The 18,330-nt window shown below is 35.8% G+C and overlaps 5 protein-coding genes across 5 annotated transcripts; 4 read left to right on the plus strand and 1 right to left on the minus strand.

The window, feature by feature from the left end:
- Positions 1–1,428: 1,428 nt before the first annotated feature.
- Positions 1,429–3,334, plus strand: LOC117230859 (odorant receptor Or2-like). Its single transcript, XM_033488735.1, has 4 exons — positions 1,429–1,605; positions 1,792–2,266; positions 2,620–2,850; positions 2,947–3,334. Exons 1-4 carry the CDS (start codon positions 1,468–1,470, stop codon positions 3,285–3,287), a joined length of 1,185 nt encoding a protein of 394 aa, XP_033344626.1. The 5' UTR covers positions 1,429–1,467; the 3' UTR covers positions 3,288–3,334.
- Positions 3,335–4,859: 1,525 nt separating this feature from the next.
- Positions 4,860–7,294, plus strand: LOC117230857 (odorant receptor 65a-like). Its single transcript, XM_033488733.1, has 4 exons — positions 4,860–5,032; positions 5,338–5,812; positions 6,577–6,807; positions 6,909–7,294. Exons 1-4 carry the CDS (start codon positions 4,895–4,897, stop codon positions 7,247–7,249), a joined length of 1,185 nt encoding a protein of 394 aa, XP_033344624.1. The 5' UTR covers positions 4,860–4,894; the 3' UTR covers positions 7,250–7,294.
- Positions 7,295–10,316: 3,022 nt separating this feature from the next.
- On the plus strand, positions 10,317–12,766 carry LOC117230613 (odorant receptor 7a-like). The gene is made up of 4 exons (XM_033488225.1): positions 10,317–10,454; positions 10,798–11,272; positions 12,018–12,248; positions 12,350–12,766. Exons 1-4 carry the CDS (start codon positions 10,317–10,319, stop codon positions 12,688–12,690), a joined length of 1,185 nt encoding a protein of 394 aa, XP_033344116.1. The 3' UTR covers positions 12,691–12,766.
- Positions 12,767–12,883: 117 nt separating this feature from the next.
- On the plus strand, positions 12,884–14,507 carry LOC117230614 (dihydroorotate dehydrogenase (quinone)). Its single transcript, XM_033488226.1, has 2 exons — positions 12,884–13,497; positions 13,567–14,507. Exons 1-2 carry the CDS (start codon positions 13,146–13,148, stop codon positions 14,388–14,390), a joined length of 1,176 nt encoding a protein of 391 aa, XP_033344117.1. The 5' UTR covers positions 12,884–13,145; the 3' UTR covers positions 14,391–14,507.
- An 82-nt stretch (positions 14,508–14,589) lies between these two features.
- Positions 14,590–18,293, minus strand: LOC117230621. Its single transcript, XM_033488237.1, has 3 exons — positions 18,073–18,293; positions 15,959–16,143; positions 14,590–15,290 (listed from the first exon to the last, which is right to left on the minus strand). The coding sequence occupies exons 1-3, from the start codon at positions 18,200–18,202 to the stop codon at positions 15,219–15,221; spliced, it is 387 nt and encodes a 128-aa protein (XP_033344128.1). The 5' UTR covers positions 18,203–18,293; the 3' UTR covers positions 14,590–15,218.
- Between the last annotated feature and the right edge of the window lie 37 nt (positions 18,294–18,330).

Raw genomic sequence — 18,330 nt, forward strand, 5'->3', positions numbered from 1 at the left:
TATATGCTATATACTCGGGAACAAAAATGAATTGTTAAATAAGTGGAACCAGGTCTATTGTTATATATTTAAAATTTACGTATTATATATCATTATAATATATTAATTATTTAGTAAAATATTGAAATTGAGATTTATATTTTTGCGTAAGTAAGCCATAGTTAGCGAAAATAGATTGATACTTACATCCACCACTTATCTACATACTTTTGCCCAAACATCTAAAACGATGCTTCTAGAAGTCACTTTCATTGTTTCCTGTAATATAATTAATGTTTCCTTTAAACATTTGCCTCCATAAATAATCAACAAATAATAGCACATATAATCGATGTTTACACAAACTTCACACACGCACCACGAGCATCACCGTCGTGTGTCCACAAAAAAATCAACCGTGCATTGAATGGCGTCGTCCTGATGATGACGTTGCTCATACAACTGTACCTTTACGCTTACGCAGACGACGCTGTCGAACCTCGATCGGAAGAAATCGTACAAGCCGTCTAGAATCTACTCTGGTATTAGCCTTGAGGACACTTAGCAGGATACTCACAATGAATCGTGGGAACTTGACGTACCACGTGACAGAATGGAAATTTCTCTCGATGAATATATTTACTTTCAAAGAAATACGACAGACACCAAACTTCTTACTTGTCCGTTTTGAAAGTAACGCGAGGCACATGAAGACCATTTTATCGAGAGAGCTATGTGTTGTTCGCCATTCTCGATGCGTTGCTAGTGAAGCAAAGGGAATATTTCTGTAATTCGATGAGGAAGAGCGAAATTTTCTCTAATGTACGACTTAAACTTCCACAAACGTACCTACGTACGAAGGCATGCTATAATCTATTAAACATAAGTACGCAATAATTTGGATCGTTGTATGCGAATAAATAAGAAATTTTCCAAAGTGCACTTTCGAGAACGCCGATCACCATTTCCTGCGAAAATAATCGATTCCAATTTAGATGATTCGGTTCGGTTCTTCCACTTTTCTTACAAGTAAGGGTAGCTTGTTACTATAAGAAAATAGATCTTTGTCTTTACATTTGCTTACATAACGTTGAAACTCTAGCTTGACAGTTTCCGATGAAAGATGAATATCCTACGAAAACGCAGATCAATTTTCGAAGCGAATGTATAGTGCAACAGCTTACTATGGAAGTTGAACATTCTTTGAAAACACGGTCTAATTTGCAAAACGAATGGCGTTGGACGACAGAAGCAACGTATTAGTTATTAATCGTGTAGAAGCATGACGATGATGTATTTATCGACGATGTAACCCCTCATTGGAATTTTCTTGGAAATGTGCTTACTGTGCGGTAGATAATTGAGCGATTATGATAAAATAAAAGAAAAGCCGGAAAATCGAAACACAATTCGTGAGCATAAGGAAGAAAGGAAAGGGTATGCATACACGAATGCGCGGAATTATTTGTCGATCTTCACCTTGCGAGGATGAAGGCGACGTCGAGTAAAGATTTCGCTTACGCGATGGCTCCGTTCAAGATCCTATCGTGGCCTGTTGGTACCTGGCCTCTTCAACACTATGATATCTTTTCCGCTATACGTGCCGTAATCACGAGTTTTCTTCTGGTATGAAACTCATATTATTTTGTTTGGAAGTTAACGTGTATGTATACTGAGAAACAAAAATTGAGTGGACAAATAAGTGAAACTAGTCCTAGTGATATATATTTAAATTTTATTTATTATACACCGATGTGCAAAATTTCTGAACAGCTGAAATTGACGCGTTCAAAAATTCTTATTCTTTTATAGCTACTAATGATAGCGATCGTGCAATCGGAGATGTATTTAGACACCAGCGACGCTGAAAAGAATCTGGACGCCGTAGTAATACTAACTTGCGGCTATTTGGCAGTGTCAAAGGTCCTGCAGTTTCGTATTCGTCCTGCTGGCCTTATCTCAAATTTTACCTCGGCGGTTAAGGATTATAACGAATTGAATGACCAAGAAAAGCGAGTGATAGTACGAAGACACGCTTATATGGGCAGAGTGGCAGGTATCAGTGGGGTACTTTTCGCATATTTCAGCGCAACTCTCTTCACGACTTTGCCTATGCTGGCTGCAGAGGAAATGAAAGATATAGTTAACGCAACGGAAGAACATATTCCGGAATATCCTATACCTTCCGAGAAAGTAGTGGCACTTGTAAAAATACCGGAAAATTTATACTTCATGGTTTTTATCGTAGAGTACTTGATGTTGCTATTAACGAGCAATGGAAATCTAGGTAATGAATCGTCGTGTCATACGAATTACTCATTCTCAGGAGCCATGCCAATCAATTCCACAATTTAAAAAATAAAAGAGAATGATAAATAGGAGCACCACTTGTTGTATATACTTTGAAATTACAATCCACAGCCGTATATTCTCTGTTAGTAAAATATTGAATAATATATTGAATTATATTGAACAATTATTAATTATTAATTTTTATTAACAATTATTAATTTTGAACTATGAAAGTAGCAACTTCATACCCTGTGGAATTCATTAGTTTGGCTTCTGAGAGGCTAAATTACTACTATTGTCTCAGCGTAGCTCAAAGATCTTGTTTATTTATTTTCAAATATGAATTAGGAAACGATTCCTTGTTTTTCGGTATCACTTTTCACCTGTGCGGTCAAGTAGAAATTCTGAAACTTGATTTCAAAAGACTACGAAACGAAAACGAAAGAACAAAGGAACGTTTCAGCGTATTAACCAAGAGGCACGTTTACTTACTGAAGCTGGCCAAAATGCTGGACGATACGATCAGCTCTATCTTGGCTGTGCAACTATTCACGAGTTGTATACTTATTTGTACAAGCGGTGAACATTTTTACATCTCTTGATAAAATGACATTAAATGGCATAAATTTATCTAAATACGATGAACGTGTTGGAATGATTTACGCCTGCTTTCAGGACTACAGTTCATCATCGCTCTGAGTGTTGGAAACATCGTCATGACGATAAAAACGTTTTTAGTACTGAACACTCTATTGGTGCAATTATTTGCATACAGCTACGTGGGCGATTATTTAAAGCGTCAAATGGAAGGCATCGGCGACTCGATATATTCCTGTAATTGGTACGATATACCGAATAGTGTGGCAAAAGATATTATTTATGTTATTATGAGAACTCAAGATCCAGTTTACCTGAAGGCTGGAAGATTCTTTATTGTTAATATGGAAACGTACATGAGTATTATGAAAACTTCTATGTCGTATCTCTCAGTTCTACGGGTAATGATAAGTACTTAAGGCCTTGTATAATATCGAAATGGAGGGGGGTATATTTATCTAATAAAGCTCAATAAGATATGTAATATACTTTTGATGACTAAACATTTATTACAAATACTCAGAATCAAATTGGTCGAATGTGCGTAATGGATGGTCTCGATAGTCTCTGTCGTAGTCAATAATTCGTGAAATGCCGGAAAACATTTGAAATATATGTATATGTACATGATTATTACATTGGCACTTGTAGCTTCAAAACTCAATCGCTTTGGCATTTGAAAGGCTTCGTAACCGATAAGTTTAAGTCAGCCTTTCGTTTCTATTGACGCGTTATTAAATCTTTCAGTCGACGGAAGACTTTAATTCGGGAATTAAAAAATTTCAAATCTCAATAACGCACTGATATAGATCAATAAAATTAATATGAACAAGTGAAAATTTGTTGCTTATTTTTGTTAAAGAGTAAAATGAAGACATTCTTTAAATTATACGAAATAAAATTCATATAAAAGCAGGGTGAGGTACAATTAGTCTATTACCTTGATCACCAAGCCAAGTTCCATGTTCCTGAGCTACCTCAGCACGAGAGACGACATCGGTGCAGTGAAAAATGCAGTCCTGAAGGTGAACTGACTCGCAGAGCTGTACCTCTAGGTCTACTCAGATAAATCGCCCTGCTATCAACCTTGATGTCGTGTAGAGAACGATCTGAAGCTAATAACGAACAGCAAAAGTTGATCGTACCACGCAACAGCTGGGAAATTTTGAAAAAATGAACATATTCGCTTCCAAAGAAACACCGACGATACCAGCCTTTTTACTTGTCCGTTTTGAAAACGGGACACGTTAAAACCATTGTATCGCGAGTATTATGTATTCCTTCGGCGACCCTCGATATATCCCGCGTGTAACAAAGGCGGCATTACTGTTCCTCGACGAGGAAGTACAACGAAACTCTCTTACGTACGACTCACACTCTCGTAAACATACGCATGCACAAAGCATGCTATAAGTTACTACACATGAGCATATAGTGGTTTGTATTAGTATGTACGAATATACGTGTCATTTTGTAGAATAAAATTTCGAAAGACACCGATCACGATCGGGTCATTTGCCTGCGTTGAAAATAATCGATAGCAATTTAAACGTTTCAGTTCTTCCACTTTCAGTATAAGATAGAGTATTTTCCTGCTATAAGAAAATAGATCTTAGCTCTTCGCGCTTACTTACATATCGTTCTAACTGATAGTTTCCGATGAATATCTTCCGTATCAGATCAATTTTCATAGCGAGTGTACAGTTTAATAACTGATTATGAAAATTGAATATTCTTTCGAAACACAATCTAATTTTTAGAAGAAATGACGCACGACGACAGAAACAATCATACAGAAGTATGGCAATAAAATATTTATCTAGAAAGCAACAGGTCCACTGGAATTTCCTTGGAAATGTGTAATAGACGTAGAAACGATAACCTAGTGGAGGATAGGTAATTGAGCGATTACAGTTGAATAAGACATAATACGAGAAATAAAAATACACAATTTGTTACTATGTAGGAAGAAAGAAACGAAACGTATTCATGATTACGCGAAATTGTTTGTCTACATTTTGTGAGGATGAAGGCATCGCGCAGTAAAGACTTTGCTTACGCGATGACTCCGTTGAAGATCCTGTCGTGGCCGGTTGGAACCTGGCCTCTTCAAAATTACGATATCTTCTCTGCTACGCGTGCGATAATCGCAATTTCACTTTTGGTATGAAACTTTTCTCATTCTGTTTCGAAGTTGTCAAATTAGTGGAACTAGCTCTATTGTTAAATATTTAAATTTTACGTATTATATATCATTATAATACATTAATTATTTAGTAAAATATTAAAATTGAGATTTACATTTTTGCATATACAAGCTATAGTTAGCGAAAATATAATACGTTGATACTTATATCAATCATTTATCTACATACTTTTGTCCAAACGTCTAAAACGATGCTTACAGAAGTCACTTTTAGTTAATTTCATAATTATTGCAGCAGATTAAAAAATGTCGTCCTTTTCTAGCTATTAATGTTAACCATCCTGCATATTGAAATGTATTTGGATAGCAGCGATGCCGAGAAGAATCTAGATGGTCTAGCATTAATTACTTGCGGTATTTTGGCGGTATCAAAGGTCATCCGTTTTCGTATTCGGCCGGGTGGCCTTATCTCGAATTTTACCTCGGCGGTTAAGGATTATGACGAACTGAGAGATCAAGAGAAACGAGTGATAGTGCGAAGACACGCTTACATGGCCAGACTGGCGTGCGGCAGTGTGATATCTTTCGCGTATTTCACCTCGACCATTATGATGACTCTGCCTATGCTGGTTGGAGAAGAAGAGGAAGATATTGTTAACGTGACAGAAGAAAGTACACCAGGCTACCCTATACCTTCCGAGTATGTAATGGAAATTATACAATTGCCGGACAATTTGTATTTCATCGTTTTTATCGTCGAGTACTTAATGCTGATATTCCTGAGTACTGGAAATCTAGGTAATGAATCATCCTGTCATACGAATTAGTCACTATCAGAAGCCATGCTAATCAACTCCATAAGTTGAAACGTAGAGATGAATGATAAGTACGAGCATAATTTGTCGAAAGGTGATCTGCAATTGTAATTGCTTTGCTTATGGCGATAGAAAAAGGAACTATTGGACGATAATTTCGAGGGGCACATGATCTGAAATGAATAATTTTCATATAAGTGATTATGTGACAGAAATACAGTGATCAACCTCATTTTCCGATCAAAATGTTGATGGTATACGATGTCTTTTTTTATTTATATTGATCCCTTACAATAATCCCCTAAAACTTGATGTACGAATTTTACGCCACTTCACTTATACATATAGATATGGCACATTAGATCAAATCAAAGTATATTGTGAAAAAATTTTACTATTGAACTTGAACCTCGTGTGTACGTAGCGTGTGTTTGGCATGTGGATTAATATTCATTTAATGTACGTTCAAAATAGTGTTAAAAAAAATCAACTACGAAAGTAGTGTTTAAAACCATTAAAACGATAAATGAGTAACTCTAAAAACGATTATTACACTATCCGGCCTGTAATTTTTGTTGTAAATTTTGTTGTTAAAATGTAGAACATCGACTATTCGTTTTGAGCGATGATATTAAAAATTTGAAGCAAAATGGAATTGATTAGTCTGGGATCTGAATGGCCTAAAATACCAATACGTGCTCATAGTAGGTCAAAAAATTCATTTATTTATATTGAAATGTGAATTAGGGAGCGATTCGTTGTTCTTCGGTATCATTTTTCACCTGTGCGGTCAGGTAGAAATTTTGAGGCTTGAGTTCAATAGGTTGAACAACGAGAACGAAAAAGCAATGGAACATTTCATCTCATTAACCAAGAGGCATATTTACTTGCTGAAGTTAGCCAAAATGCTGAGCGAGACGATAAGCTCCATCCTGGCTATGCAACTATTTTCGAGTTGTATACTTATTTGTACAAGCGGTAAACATTCTTACCTCACTCGATAAAATGACGCGAAGCACAATGGCATAAGTTTATTTAAATTTAATTAATTTATTATGATGATTTGCATCTGTTTTTAGGACTTCAATTTATTATCGCTCTGAAAATTGGAAACATCGCCATGACAGTAAAAACATTTATAGTATCGAGCACGCTACTGCTGCAATTATTTGCATACAGCTACGTGGGCGAATATTTAAAGCGTCAGATGGAAGGCGTCGGTAACTCGGTGTATTTCTGTAGCTGGTACAACATACCGAAATGTGTGACAAAAGATATTATTTATATCATTATGAGAGGTCAAGACCCAGTTTTCCTGAGGGCTGGAAAATTCTTTGTTGTTAATATGGAAACATACATGAGTATTATAAAAACTTCTATGTCGTATCTCTCAGTTCTACGGGTAATGGTAAATGCTTGAGGCCTTGTATAATATAGAAATCTAGGAAGTTATGTTAATCTAATAAAGCACAATAAAATATTTGGTATTATAAAAACATTTGATGATTCAGTATTCATTTCAAATGCTCAAAATCAAATTGATCGAATGTGCGCAGTGAATTGGCTCAATAGGCTGTAGTTAATAATTCGTGCAATGACCGGCAGAAGATACAACAGTGTCGTTTATGTATCGTAGTATCACCACGCGTCGAAAACGTTTGAAATATATGTATATGTAAAGAAACAATTAAAGAGATGGTATATAAATACAGATATAATTATGGTAATTAATGACAGGTTGTTTGGTGACGTACTGAAATTAAATGCTGTTTGCCTGTAAAAACTGGTATATATTATTCGTTCGCGTTCTATCTCCATATTTTTCATATGAATATGGAATTGGCTATTGAACATATTCTCAATCACAAAACACTATGTTTGGAATTTCTTGGAGTATAAGTAGATTAGGAAGGTATCACTGGTTTTGGAACGAATAACTTAGAAGAAAATTGAAATTGCTTAGTTATCTTATCGCGTCTAGCGATGGGACATATTACTTATCCCATGAATCGATAGTATCTGTACAAACGGTCCGTGTTTCCAGGCGCTGTACAGCGGAAAGCGTGTAATCAGCGGCTGAAGAAAGTTGATAGACGAAATTTATATAAAAAAAATGCTCAATATATTCTAATTTCGTCCTGGTACAATGGCATACGGAGGGAACAACGTCCTTTGTGCATTAAATGCGGATATTGCAATAAATATACATGTACATACCAACAAGCTTGAAAACACGCTGACATTTCGAATTCTGCTACGCTTCGATATCTGTCGGGTCAAGTAAGCATCGATGCCACACTAATGACAGACAATCAGATGGAGACACGCACAACACCTTAGTCCACAACAACAACCAGCAGTTCGTTCTGTTCGGATGAACGTGAATTCAAAGTTGCTGCAGCGTAGGGTCGGGAATTCGACCTCAGCAGTGATCGATCTCGTCACAAACTTTCCGTGATGTGTTCGTACCGTTCGCTACAAATTTTAAACTGCACACTCTGAACACAGAACACTGGCGTCTCAATCACACTGACTGATGCGTGGAAAGGAAGTGCGAACGGCCAACTGCACGTGTCTGTCTCACGAAATCGTTACAGCTGTACACGGCGGTTATTTGTACGGTGGTTTGCTGTGCGGTTTATACCCGTAATACTTTGGTTTGAGACACGTACGTAGCGTGGACACGAAAGGCGGTTTGATTTCCGTACCAAGTCGGTTACAAATTCCCGTCTACGTACCGTGTTTCGTTTGACAGATGCTTGATCTGCGTGTAACTACGTATACACAGTACTGCTGTCGGCATCGCTTCCAGACGTACAATGCCGGCATCGTGGATCGCATTCAATTCTCTCGATTAGTATCCAGTGGGGATCGGTGAGCACGCGTCCTTACGTAGTGGGGCCCCACTCACAACCCACTCCGTGTCCGATTCTTCAGAAGGATCACGCGAATCGGGGAACTAACATGGTGAGAAAGCTGTTACGATTACGACATACTACCACTGTTCGATGAATCTTCGTATGTAACTGATATGGTTTTAAGCTGATGTTTAATGATGTTTATGATGATGTAATTTTATAGGACTATATATGATAATCCAGTTCACCTTTAACGCAAGAACTGTTGACGATCAAGATATAACACTTGTACCAAGGGAATAAAAATGGCAGATACACGAAAACAAACATAATTCAAAAGGCAAACTTTTATTCATATATTTTATAGAAAATTTCAAAATTGCAAAGAGTTATGTGAGTGTGTATTTACGAAGAGTATGAAGTGAATTTCATATAAAAATATGTTCACGTATAAACGATGTATTACCTTGATTACGAAAGCAGATTTCTTGCTGCTGGTCTGTCTGAACACGAGTGACAACGTAGGCAGTGCATTGAAAGGCGTCGTCCTGATGATGACGTTGCTCATACAGCTGTAGCTTCACGCTTACGCTGACGACGCAGCCGAGACTCGATCGGAAGATATCGTGCAAGCCGTCTGCAATTCGCCGTGGTATCAACCTCGAGAGGACACTTCGCAAGATACTTACAATGAATCGTGGGAGCTTGTTATACCACGTGACAGAAGAGAAATTCTTCTCGATGAATATGTTCACTTTCAAAGAAATCAGAAAGACAGACACCAGACTTCTTATTTTGACTCCGTTTTGAAAGTAACGCGAGGCACATGAAGACCATTTCATCACGAGTGATATGTATTCCTTTCGACATGCATTGCTAGTGTCGCACAGGCGCTATTATTGTAATTCGATGAGGAAGAACGAAGTTTTCTCTAACCTATGACTCAAACTTTCATAAACATACTTGCGCACGAAGCTTGCTATATATTATTATACATGAGTGTACAACGACTCGGATCAGTATGTGTGAATAAATAAGAAATTTTCCAGAGTGCACTTTTAAGACAAACTGATTGCAATCGTCCTATCGTTTGAGTTGAAAATAATCGATTGCAATTTACTCGTTTCAGTATTTCTACTTCCCTTATAAAAAAAAAGGGTATCTTTTTGTTATAAGAAAATACCCTTCGTTCTTCCCGTTTCCTTATCGCTTACATATCGCTGGAACCCTATTCTGATATTTAGCTGTGAAAGTTGAATATTCTTTGATAACATTCCAATTTTCGAAACGCATGATCTTCTTAAGAATTTATCGTATAAGTTGGATATTGTCTACAAATACAGATCAATTTTTAAAACGAATGGTGCTATTCGACGGAAACGGCGGTATTACCCGTACAGAAGAACAACAATAAAGTATTCATCTACGAAGTAACTCCACTTTCTCACTACAATTTTCATGGAAATGTAGCAGAAGTAGTAACTTACTGGACGGTGGATAATAGAGCAATTACAATAGAATAAAAGATAAACCGAGAAATAAAAACACAATTCGTAAACATGTGCGAAGAAGGAGAGAGAAGGTATTCACGATTGCGTGGAGTTATTTGTCAATCTTCGTCCAGTCAGGATGAAAACGTCGACGAGTAAGGACTTCGCTTACGCGATGACTCCGTTGAAGATCTTGTCATGGCCTGTAGGTACCTGGCCTCTTCAAGACTACAATGTCTTTTCCGCTATACGTGCCACAATAGCGACTTTTTTCTTGGTATGAAACTCACGCTATTATTTTGTTGCAAAGTTAACATGTGTGTTATCCATACGAGAACAAGCATGAGTGGACAAATAGGCGAAACTAGTTCTAGAGTTATATGAAGTTAAATTTTATATATCATAGTATACACAAAGAGAGAAATTTTTTCTTGAGAAATAAATATTTCTATAAATTAGAATTAGAATAAATTGTGTAAACAATAGAGAATTCAAAGATAGATTGAAATAGCCAATGTTTCCAACTTTATTGATTTTTTATCTCCCAATTTGTACACTTAATCAATACAGTTTCCGAACAGCTGCATTTGACGCGTTTGAAGATTGTCGTTCTTTTGCAGCTACTAATGGTAACGGTCGTGCAATCGGAGATGTACTTAGACAACAGCGACGCCGAGAAAAATTTGGATGGACTAGTACTTATTACATGCGGCAGTTTGGCAGCGTCAAAGATTATACAGTTTCGTATTCGGCCTGCTGCCCTTATCTCAAATTTTACGTCCGCGGTTGAGGATTATATGGAATTGCGAGACGAAGAGAAGCGACTGATAATGCGAAAACACGCTTATATGGCCAGAGTGGCCAGTGCCAGTGTGATATGTTTCGCGTATTTCAGCTCGATTCTTTTCATAACTGTGCCTATGCTGGCTGAAGAGGAAGAGAAAGATATAGTTAACGTAACGGAGGAAAGTATAACGGAGTATCCTTTACCTTCCGAAAATGTAATGGCAGTTATAAAAATGCCGGATAATTTGCATTTCATTGTTTTTATCGTCGAGTACTTGATGCTGCTATTCCTGAGTACTGGAAATATAGGTAATTAATCGTCCTGTTATACGAATCGGTCAATATCAGAAGCCATGCTAATCAAGTTCATAAATTGAGATGTAGAGACGAAGTTCGAGCATAATTTGTCGAAAGGTAATTTGCAATTACAATTCCTTTGCTTATGGCGATAGAAAAAGGAAGTATTGGACGATGATTTCGAGGGACACATGATCTGAAATGAATAATTTTCATATAAGTGATTATGTGACAGAAATACAATGATCAACCTCATTTCCCGATGAAAATGTTGATGGTATACGACGTCTTTTTTTATTTATATTGATCCCTTACAATAATCCCCTAAAACTTGATGTACGAATTTTACGCCACTTCACTTATATATATAGATATGGCACATTAGATCAAATCAAAGTATATGGTGAAAAAATTTTACTATTGAACTTGAACCTCGTGTGTACGTAGCGTGTGTTTGGCATGTGGATTAATATTCATTTAATGTACGTTCAAAATAGTGTTAAAAAAATCAATTACGAAAGTAGTGTTTAAAACGATTAAAACGATAAATGAGTAACTCTAAAAACGATTATTACACTATCCGGCCTGTAATTTTTGTTGTTAAAATGTAGAACATCGACTATTCGTTTTGAGCGATGATATTAAAAATTTGAAGCAGAATGGAATTGATTAGTCTGGGATCTGAATGGCCTAAAATACCAATACGTGCTCATAGTAGGTCAAAAAATTCATTTATTTATATTGAAATGTGAATTAGGGAGCGATTCGTTGTTCTTCGGTATCATTTTTCACCTGTGCGGTCAGGTAGAAATTTTGAGGCTTGAGTTCAATAGGTTGAACAACGAGAACGAAAAAGCAATGGAACATTTCATCTCATTAACCAAGAGGCATATTTACTTGCTGAAGTTAGCCAAAATGCTGAGCGAGACCATCAGCTCTATCTTGATTGTGCAACTATTCACGAGTTGTATACTTATTTGTACAAGCGGTAAACATTCTTACCTCACTCGATAAAATGACGCGAAGCACAATGGCATAAGTTTATTTAAATTTAATTAATTTATTATGATGATTTGCATCTGTTTTTAGGACTTCAATTTATTATCGCTCTGAGCGTTGGAAACATCGTCATGACGATAAAATCATTTATAGTATCGAGCACGCTACTGCTGCAATTATTTGCATACAGCTACGTGGGCGAATACTTAAAGCGTCAGATGGAAGCCGTCGGTAACTCAGTGTATTTCTGTAGCTGGTACGATATACCGAAATGTGTGGCAAAAGATATTATCTATGTCATTATGAGAACTCAAGATCCAGTTTTCTTGAAAGCTGGAAAGTTCTTCGTAGTCAATATGGAAACATATATGAGTATTATAAAAACTTCTATGTCGTATCTTTCAGTTCTTCGAGTGATGGTAACTACTTGAGATCTTGTGTAATATATATGTAATTCTACGAAGCTATATTATTATAGCAAAGCACAATAAAGTATTTAATATTATATTTTTGATGATTCAATATTCATTTTAAATTCTCGAAATCAAATTGATCGAGTATGCGCAGTAAATCGTTTCAGTGGTTCTTTATAATCAATAATTCGTGCAGTCGCCGACAGATGGTTCTGGATAGTTTATGTCATTCTGTGATCACGTGTTGAAAACATTTGAAATATATATAAATTTAAATATAGAATGTAATTTAATTATTAGATGGTTTTAGATGATTATATGATTCAACGTGAGATAGCGTTACGATATCGTTTTATAATGGATTGACCGTATGTTGATTAAATGATCAGATAGTATTAACCTCAAAAGAAGGGTTAAATGTTTTTATACAACAGGAAGGTGCATTTATGTAAAAGAATTATTTCTTTTGTAAAATGTCACACCGCCTGAATAACAAACAAAAATTAAAATCACTTTTACAAGTGACTGCCACTGCAACTATGTTTTATGGTGGCTTTTGCATTTACCAGGGCGATGAGAAGTTTTATAACAGATTTATCATGCCGCTTGCAAGGTTTGTAAATCCTGAAGTTGCACACAATACAGCAGTGAAGATCTTGAAATGGGGTCTTTTATCTGCAAAAGATACAAATGATCCTGCTTCCTTAACTGTTGATGTTTGGGGCATGAAATTTAAGAATCCGTTAGGAATGGCAGCTGGTTTTGACAAACAAGGAGAAGCGATAGAGGGTTTGCACAAAATAGGATTTAGCTTTGTAGAAATAGGTAAATACTATTCATATGTTATTAACGATTCGCAATTGATCTATATTATATTGAAATTTTTATTAAAAGGATCGGTTACACCGAAACCACAGGCTGGCAACTTAAGACCAAGAGTATTCAGGTTGTCAGAAGACAATGCAGTTGTCAACCGATATGGTTTCAATAGCGAAGGTCATGAAGTGGTTTGGGAACGCTTGCAAAGACTGAAGAAGAATCAGAATTTTGATGGTATTGTTGGAGTTAATTTAGGTAAAAATAAAACATCGGACAACGCTGCACAAGATTATATAGATGGAATAAAGAAATTCGCAGATGTGGCAGATTACTTTGTAATTAACATATCTAGTCCTAATACTCCTGGATTAAGAACGTTGCAGAATAAAAAAGAGTTGGAAGACTTGTTAATAAAAATAAACAATGTCAGACAATCCATACAATGCAAACAACCATTGCTGTTGAAGCTGGCTCCAGATTTATCTGATTCTGAGAAACAGGATATCGCGGATGTAATACTTCAACAATCATCGAGTGTGGATGGCTTGATATTGTGTAATACAACAGTTACACGAAATAATTTAGTGAGTCCCCTTAAAGAAGAAACTGGTGGGCTTAGTGGAGCTCCTTTGGCTGACATGTCTACAGCAATGATTTCGGATATGTACAAACGAACGAAAGGTACCATTCCTATTATTGGAGTTGGTGGAATATTTACTGGAGAGGATGCTTATAACAAGATCAAAGCTGGCGCTTCTTTGGTACAAGTCTATACGTCGTTTACGTATCGAGGGCCACCAGTTATTGGAAAAATTAAACGAGAATTGGATGATATACTCAAAAAAGATGGTCTACAGTCTATTAAAGATGCAATTGGAAAAGATGCGAATGGTAGATGAATAGTTTAACTTTGTAACTTGTTAGTTTTGTAATGTTAGATTAGTATATTAAAAATATGTATATTTTATGCAAACAATATTATTTTTTTAATGTTTAATTGTTACAGTTCCTATTTTGAGAATCATGTATATCCTGATACATGATATTGACAATAAAACAACATCTATGATACACGGCATGCTATCTTTTCTCATCGCTTCTTTGTGTAACATTTATTTAAGTAACTGAGTTATACAAACATTTTCATTTTAATTTATGTTTTTTGTACAATTATTTAGTACATCTATTTAAAAGCATTAAAATACGTCTGTTGTACCTGATACGTTACAACTAATATATTTTGTTTTGCGACCTGTGTTCAGGTCTTACGTATGCTATGATTAATACTCACTGGTAATGTCTTCTTTGCATGACATATTTATGATTAAAAAATGTCGAGCCACTTGGAAATAGTTTTTCATTCGAACATTTTAATATTCGTGTACTTTAAAATCGGAATAAATAATGATAAAATGATTAAATTATTACAGTAACTACGAATATTGTTCTAATATACATCTTTTCACTCACAGTTACTCCTTAAAATCAATGTTTAGTACCATTGTTTCTAACGATTCGCTCTAACTTTGCTACACGATCACAATTAATATAAACATAAGTCGTGTAGCTCTAAATTAATGAAATCTACGCGAGCATAACCACTAAGCTAGAAGCAACGGAAGATCGATAAAGAATAGATCGTTGTCAGGTTGATCGGCAATCCTTATACGTATTACATTTTCAGGTACACAGTTAAGATAACATACGAGATGTCTCGATATTAAACGTTAATGTAAACCAAGATTTCCTCCCAGGCCCTGTTCTTTCCTCCACTGGGCTAATCGGATAGCATACCAAGCCTAGAAGAAATATTAAATCTTTAGCCATGATTTTTCTTGTTTAACAATATTATCAAAACACAATAGAGCTTCTTATATCTGAATTACTAGAGAGAAAGATGTCCAAATGATAGAATTTTTTTTATATTGAAATTTATTTATTAATTAATTAGAGACAAAGAAAATTATTTATCTGCTTCAATATTTAAGAATTATCGTAGAAAAAGCCCTGTTAATAACAAATATTCTACATAGTAAGTTTCAATAATAAAGTTTCAATATGTATCAGAATACTCGTATAAAGAAATTCTACTGTATTCTTTCTTTTCTTTTCTTTTTCTGTTTGATTTTAATGTTACTTCAACATCAAAGATTATTAAACCTATTACTAGGGGATCACGGATTTTTATATAAATATATGCATGTATGGACTTTCTACTTATTAAAGATTACAGTAAGTTTTTTCCTATAGGTGTATCTTATATTTTTGCACGTTATATGCATTTTGCACATTTTTGCATCTTCAAATTTTGCATAAATACGTAAAAATCCGCAGTCTAGTCATTAGTTTATATATCACAATTTTTGGTGCAGTTTGCATGTGAATAGAAATTATGTGAGATTTATCAAGTTTTTCTCTGAACCTCTATTGTATTTCTTTCTTAGAAGGAATAAAGAACTGTAAGAACCTCAACGTCGGATTCTGAGAGTCCAGTTTCGGCTGCCAAAAGGACGATATCCGCCGCATGAGGTGCCCTGGGCCATCTATTGAACTGTTCTTGGAGGACAGCTTCTTGATCCGCTGTCAGACGGATCACTCGAGCATCGGATGCTCTGCTGGGATATTGTGGCGAAGCTGATCTTAACATCTTGCCTGTAAAGAAAAAAAGTCGTCCATTCGCAAGCGTTTAAACACAAGGCTGTCGAGGTAAGGCTGTTAAGAGAAAAATTGTGACAATTATCGCGACAAAAGACGCGTGAATCAGCGCGACGCATCGTGAATATATTTGTAGGTCTTGAATATTCCCTTTTATGGTGAAGAGAACACACGCGCTGATACGCCTTAAACTATTAATCAAATAAAGTAATTTTACCCGCATCCTAATGAATCTGTATAAATATTCTCAGTTCTTTCGATAACTGACCTTTCAATTAATAATATGATATATAAATTTGTTCCTCAGTTTAAAAGAGAACCGACCACTGGGTAAATCGATTTTCGTTACATAACTGCGTCTCGCATTATCATTAATTCGCCAGTTATATTACGAAGGTGTGGTAATCGTAATAGTTGTATAATAACACTGGTATTACATAAACATGCGTCTGTTGTTTTGTATCTGTCACGCTATTATGGTGCAAGAACACGCGAATCGCTTAACGCGCATTAATTCCATATTAGCCTGTTTTAACAAGGCGACCTTTAAGCAGAAACTACTATAATAAACGCTAGAACCAGAGTGGTGAAAATGACCAATTTCTCGCGTTTCTTATATTATCTCTAATTATTACGCCAGAAATTTAAAGAATAGCACGATTTACGGATTAAGAAAAATGTAACGACGCTTAAGAAGATAGAAAATCCACAAATAAAAGAACTACATACATATGTATTATGTCCAAGAACTTGACAAACTGGTGTGACAAGTTAATTCTTTTTTGGTTGACAGACTAAAAAGCTTGAAAAGTCGACGGAACAACATAGTCTCTGGCTAAATTCAGAGAAATCTTGTTACCACGAGATTTAACAGCTGCGAAGTCCACGTGTTGGGGAGTAAAACGAGCAACGAGAATAGCGTGACATTGACCCAACGTCAGGGACTCCGTGCTTTTGGATACATTTCAAAACCAGATTACATAGGAACGAGAATAACTACTGTTTCTTCTCTGACGACGTTTTAATCGCTTTTTGTTGTATCTTTCCTCGTAATATTCCTTCTGGGAGACTTCGCGAATTCTTTGATGATAAGTTCCATGCAAACGAGCGATATTTTTACGCGCGTATTGTAGTATTAGCGAATAGAGGGTAACAGAGTCGCAAATGTAGCGAACAAAATAACGCTCGTCGCTAGATATGTGACAATCGTGTAGATATAAGTAAATAAATAAATATATCTATATGTAATATATACTAACATTATTCAACCACAATTTTTATCATCTGCTGTTTAATAGGACACACAAACTCTACCCACGTCCATCTAAGTACGAAAGAAGCTTCGAAGAAATGTGATATTTGACAGCTCAAGAATCACTGTGAAACTAATCAATATTAATTAATTGTCGAAAGTCCCAAGCAACTTTACATCGACGATAAATAAGAAGGAAGTAATAAAGGAAAGATCTCTTAAAGTTCCTAAATGACATAAGTTTTCTTCAACCAATCCAGACGCAGCGAGGCAACAGTCTACCTGGTAATTAACATCTGTTGCACATAATATGCTCATTATAACAATGTAAATATTATACGTATCTATGATTACCCAATTGCAGGCTACTCTAATATAATATTTGACAAGCCTATGTAATAATGATAAATGATAAGTATGTAATTCATCTATTTTGGGAATATAATTGAAAAAGGTAGAACCTCGGTACTACCAGGTAAGTGCTCTTACCTATCAAGTATTACAGAAATTACAATGTGCATTCTTTGTAATTTTGCACTTTCCAGTTTCTTATGAATGCATAAAAATCCGCACTCTACTAATAACTCTCAGAAGTGGCTGCGATTATAAATAAATAAGATAAAATGAAAAAAGAAGAACTCGTTTACATTGGACAAAAATGTTTGACCACTTACTGGGCTCGCTGAATCTCACTCTGTGCGTCGATTTCTTAGCATCGTCGTGGTCCGGATAAACCGTGTGTTTCTCGCACAAATAGCACTTCCTTTCGTAAAAGTAAGACTGAAGCGACTTAGGTACGCTCATCTTCGCGAATGGATGTCGTCCTAACCGATAGAAGATCAAACGTCCCTGCGCACGGTTCTCGCGCGACTGATTTCTACCTCCTTTTGTCGCAACTGATTTTGCTCGCGTAGCAATATAAAAATGTTAAT

The sequence above is a fragment of the Bombus vosnesenskii genome, unplaced genomic scaffold, assembly GCF_011952255.1.
Source record: "Bombus vosnesenskii isolate JDL3184/JDL3185 unplaced genomic scaffold, Bvos_JDL3184-5_v1.1 scf7180000013267, whole genome shotgun sequence".
In the NCBI taxonomy this organism is placed as follows: Eukaryota; Metazoa; Arthropoda; class Insecta; order Hymenoptera; family Apidae; genus Bombus; species Bombus vosnesenskii.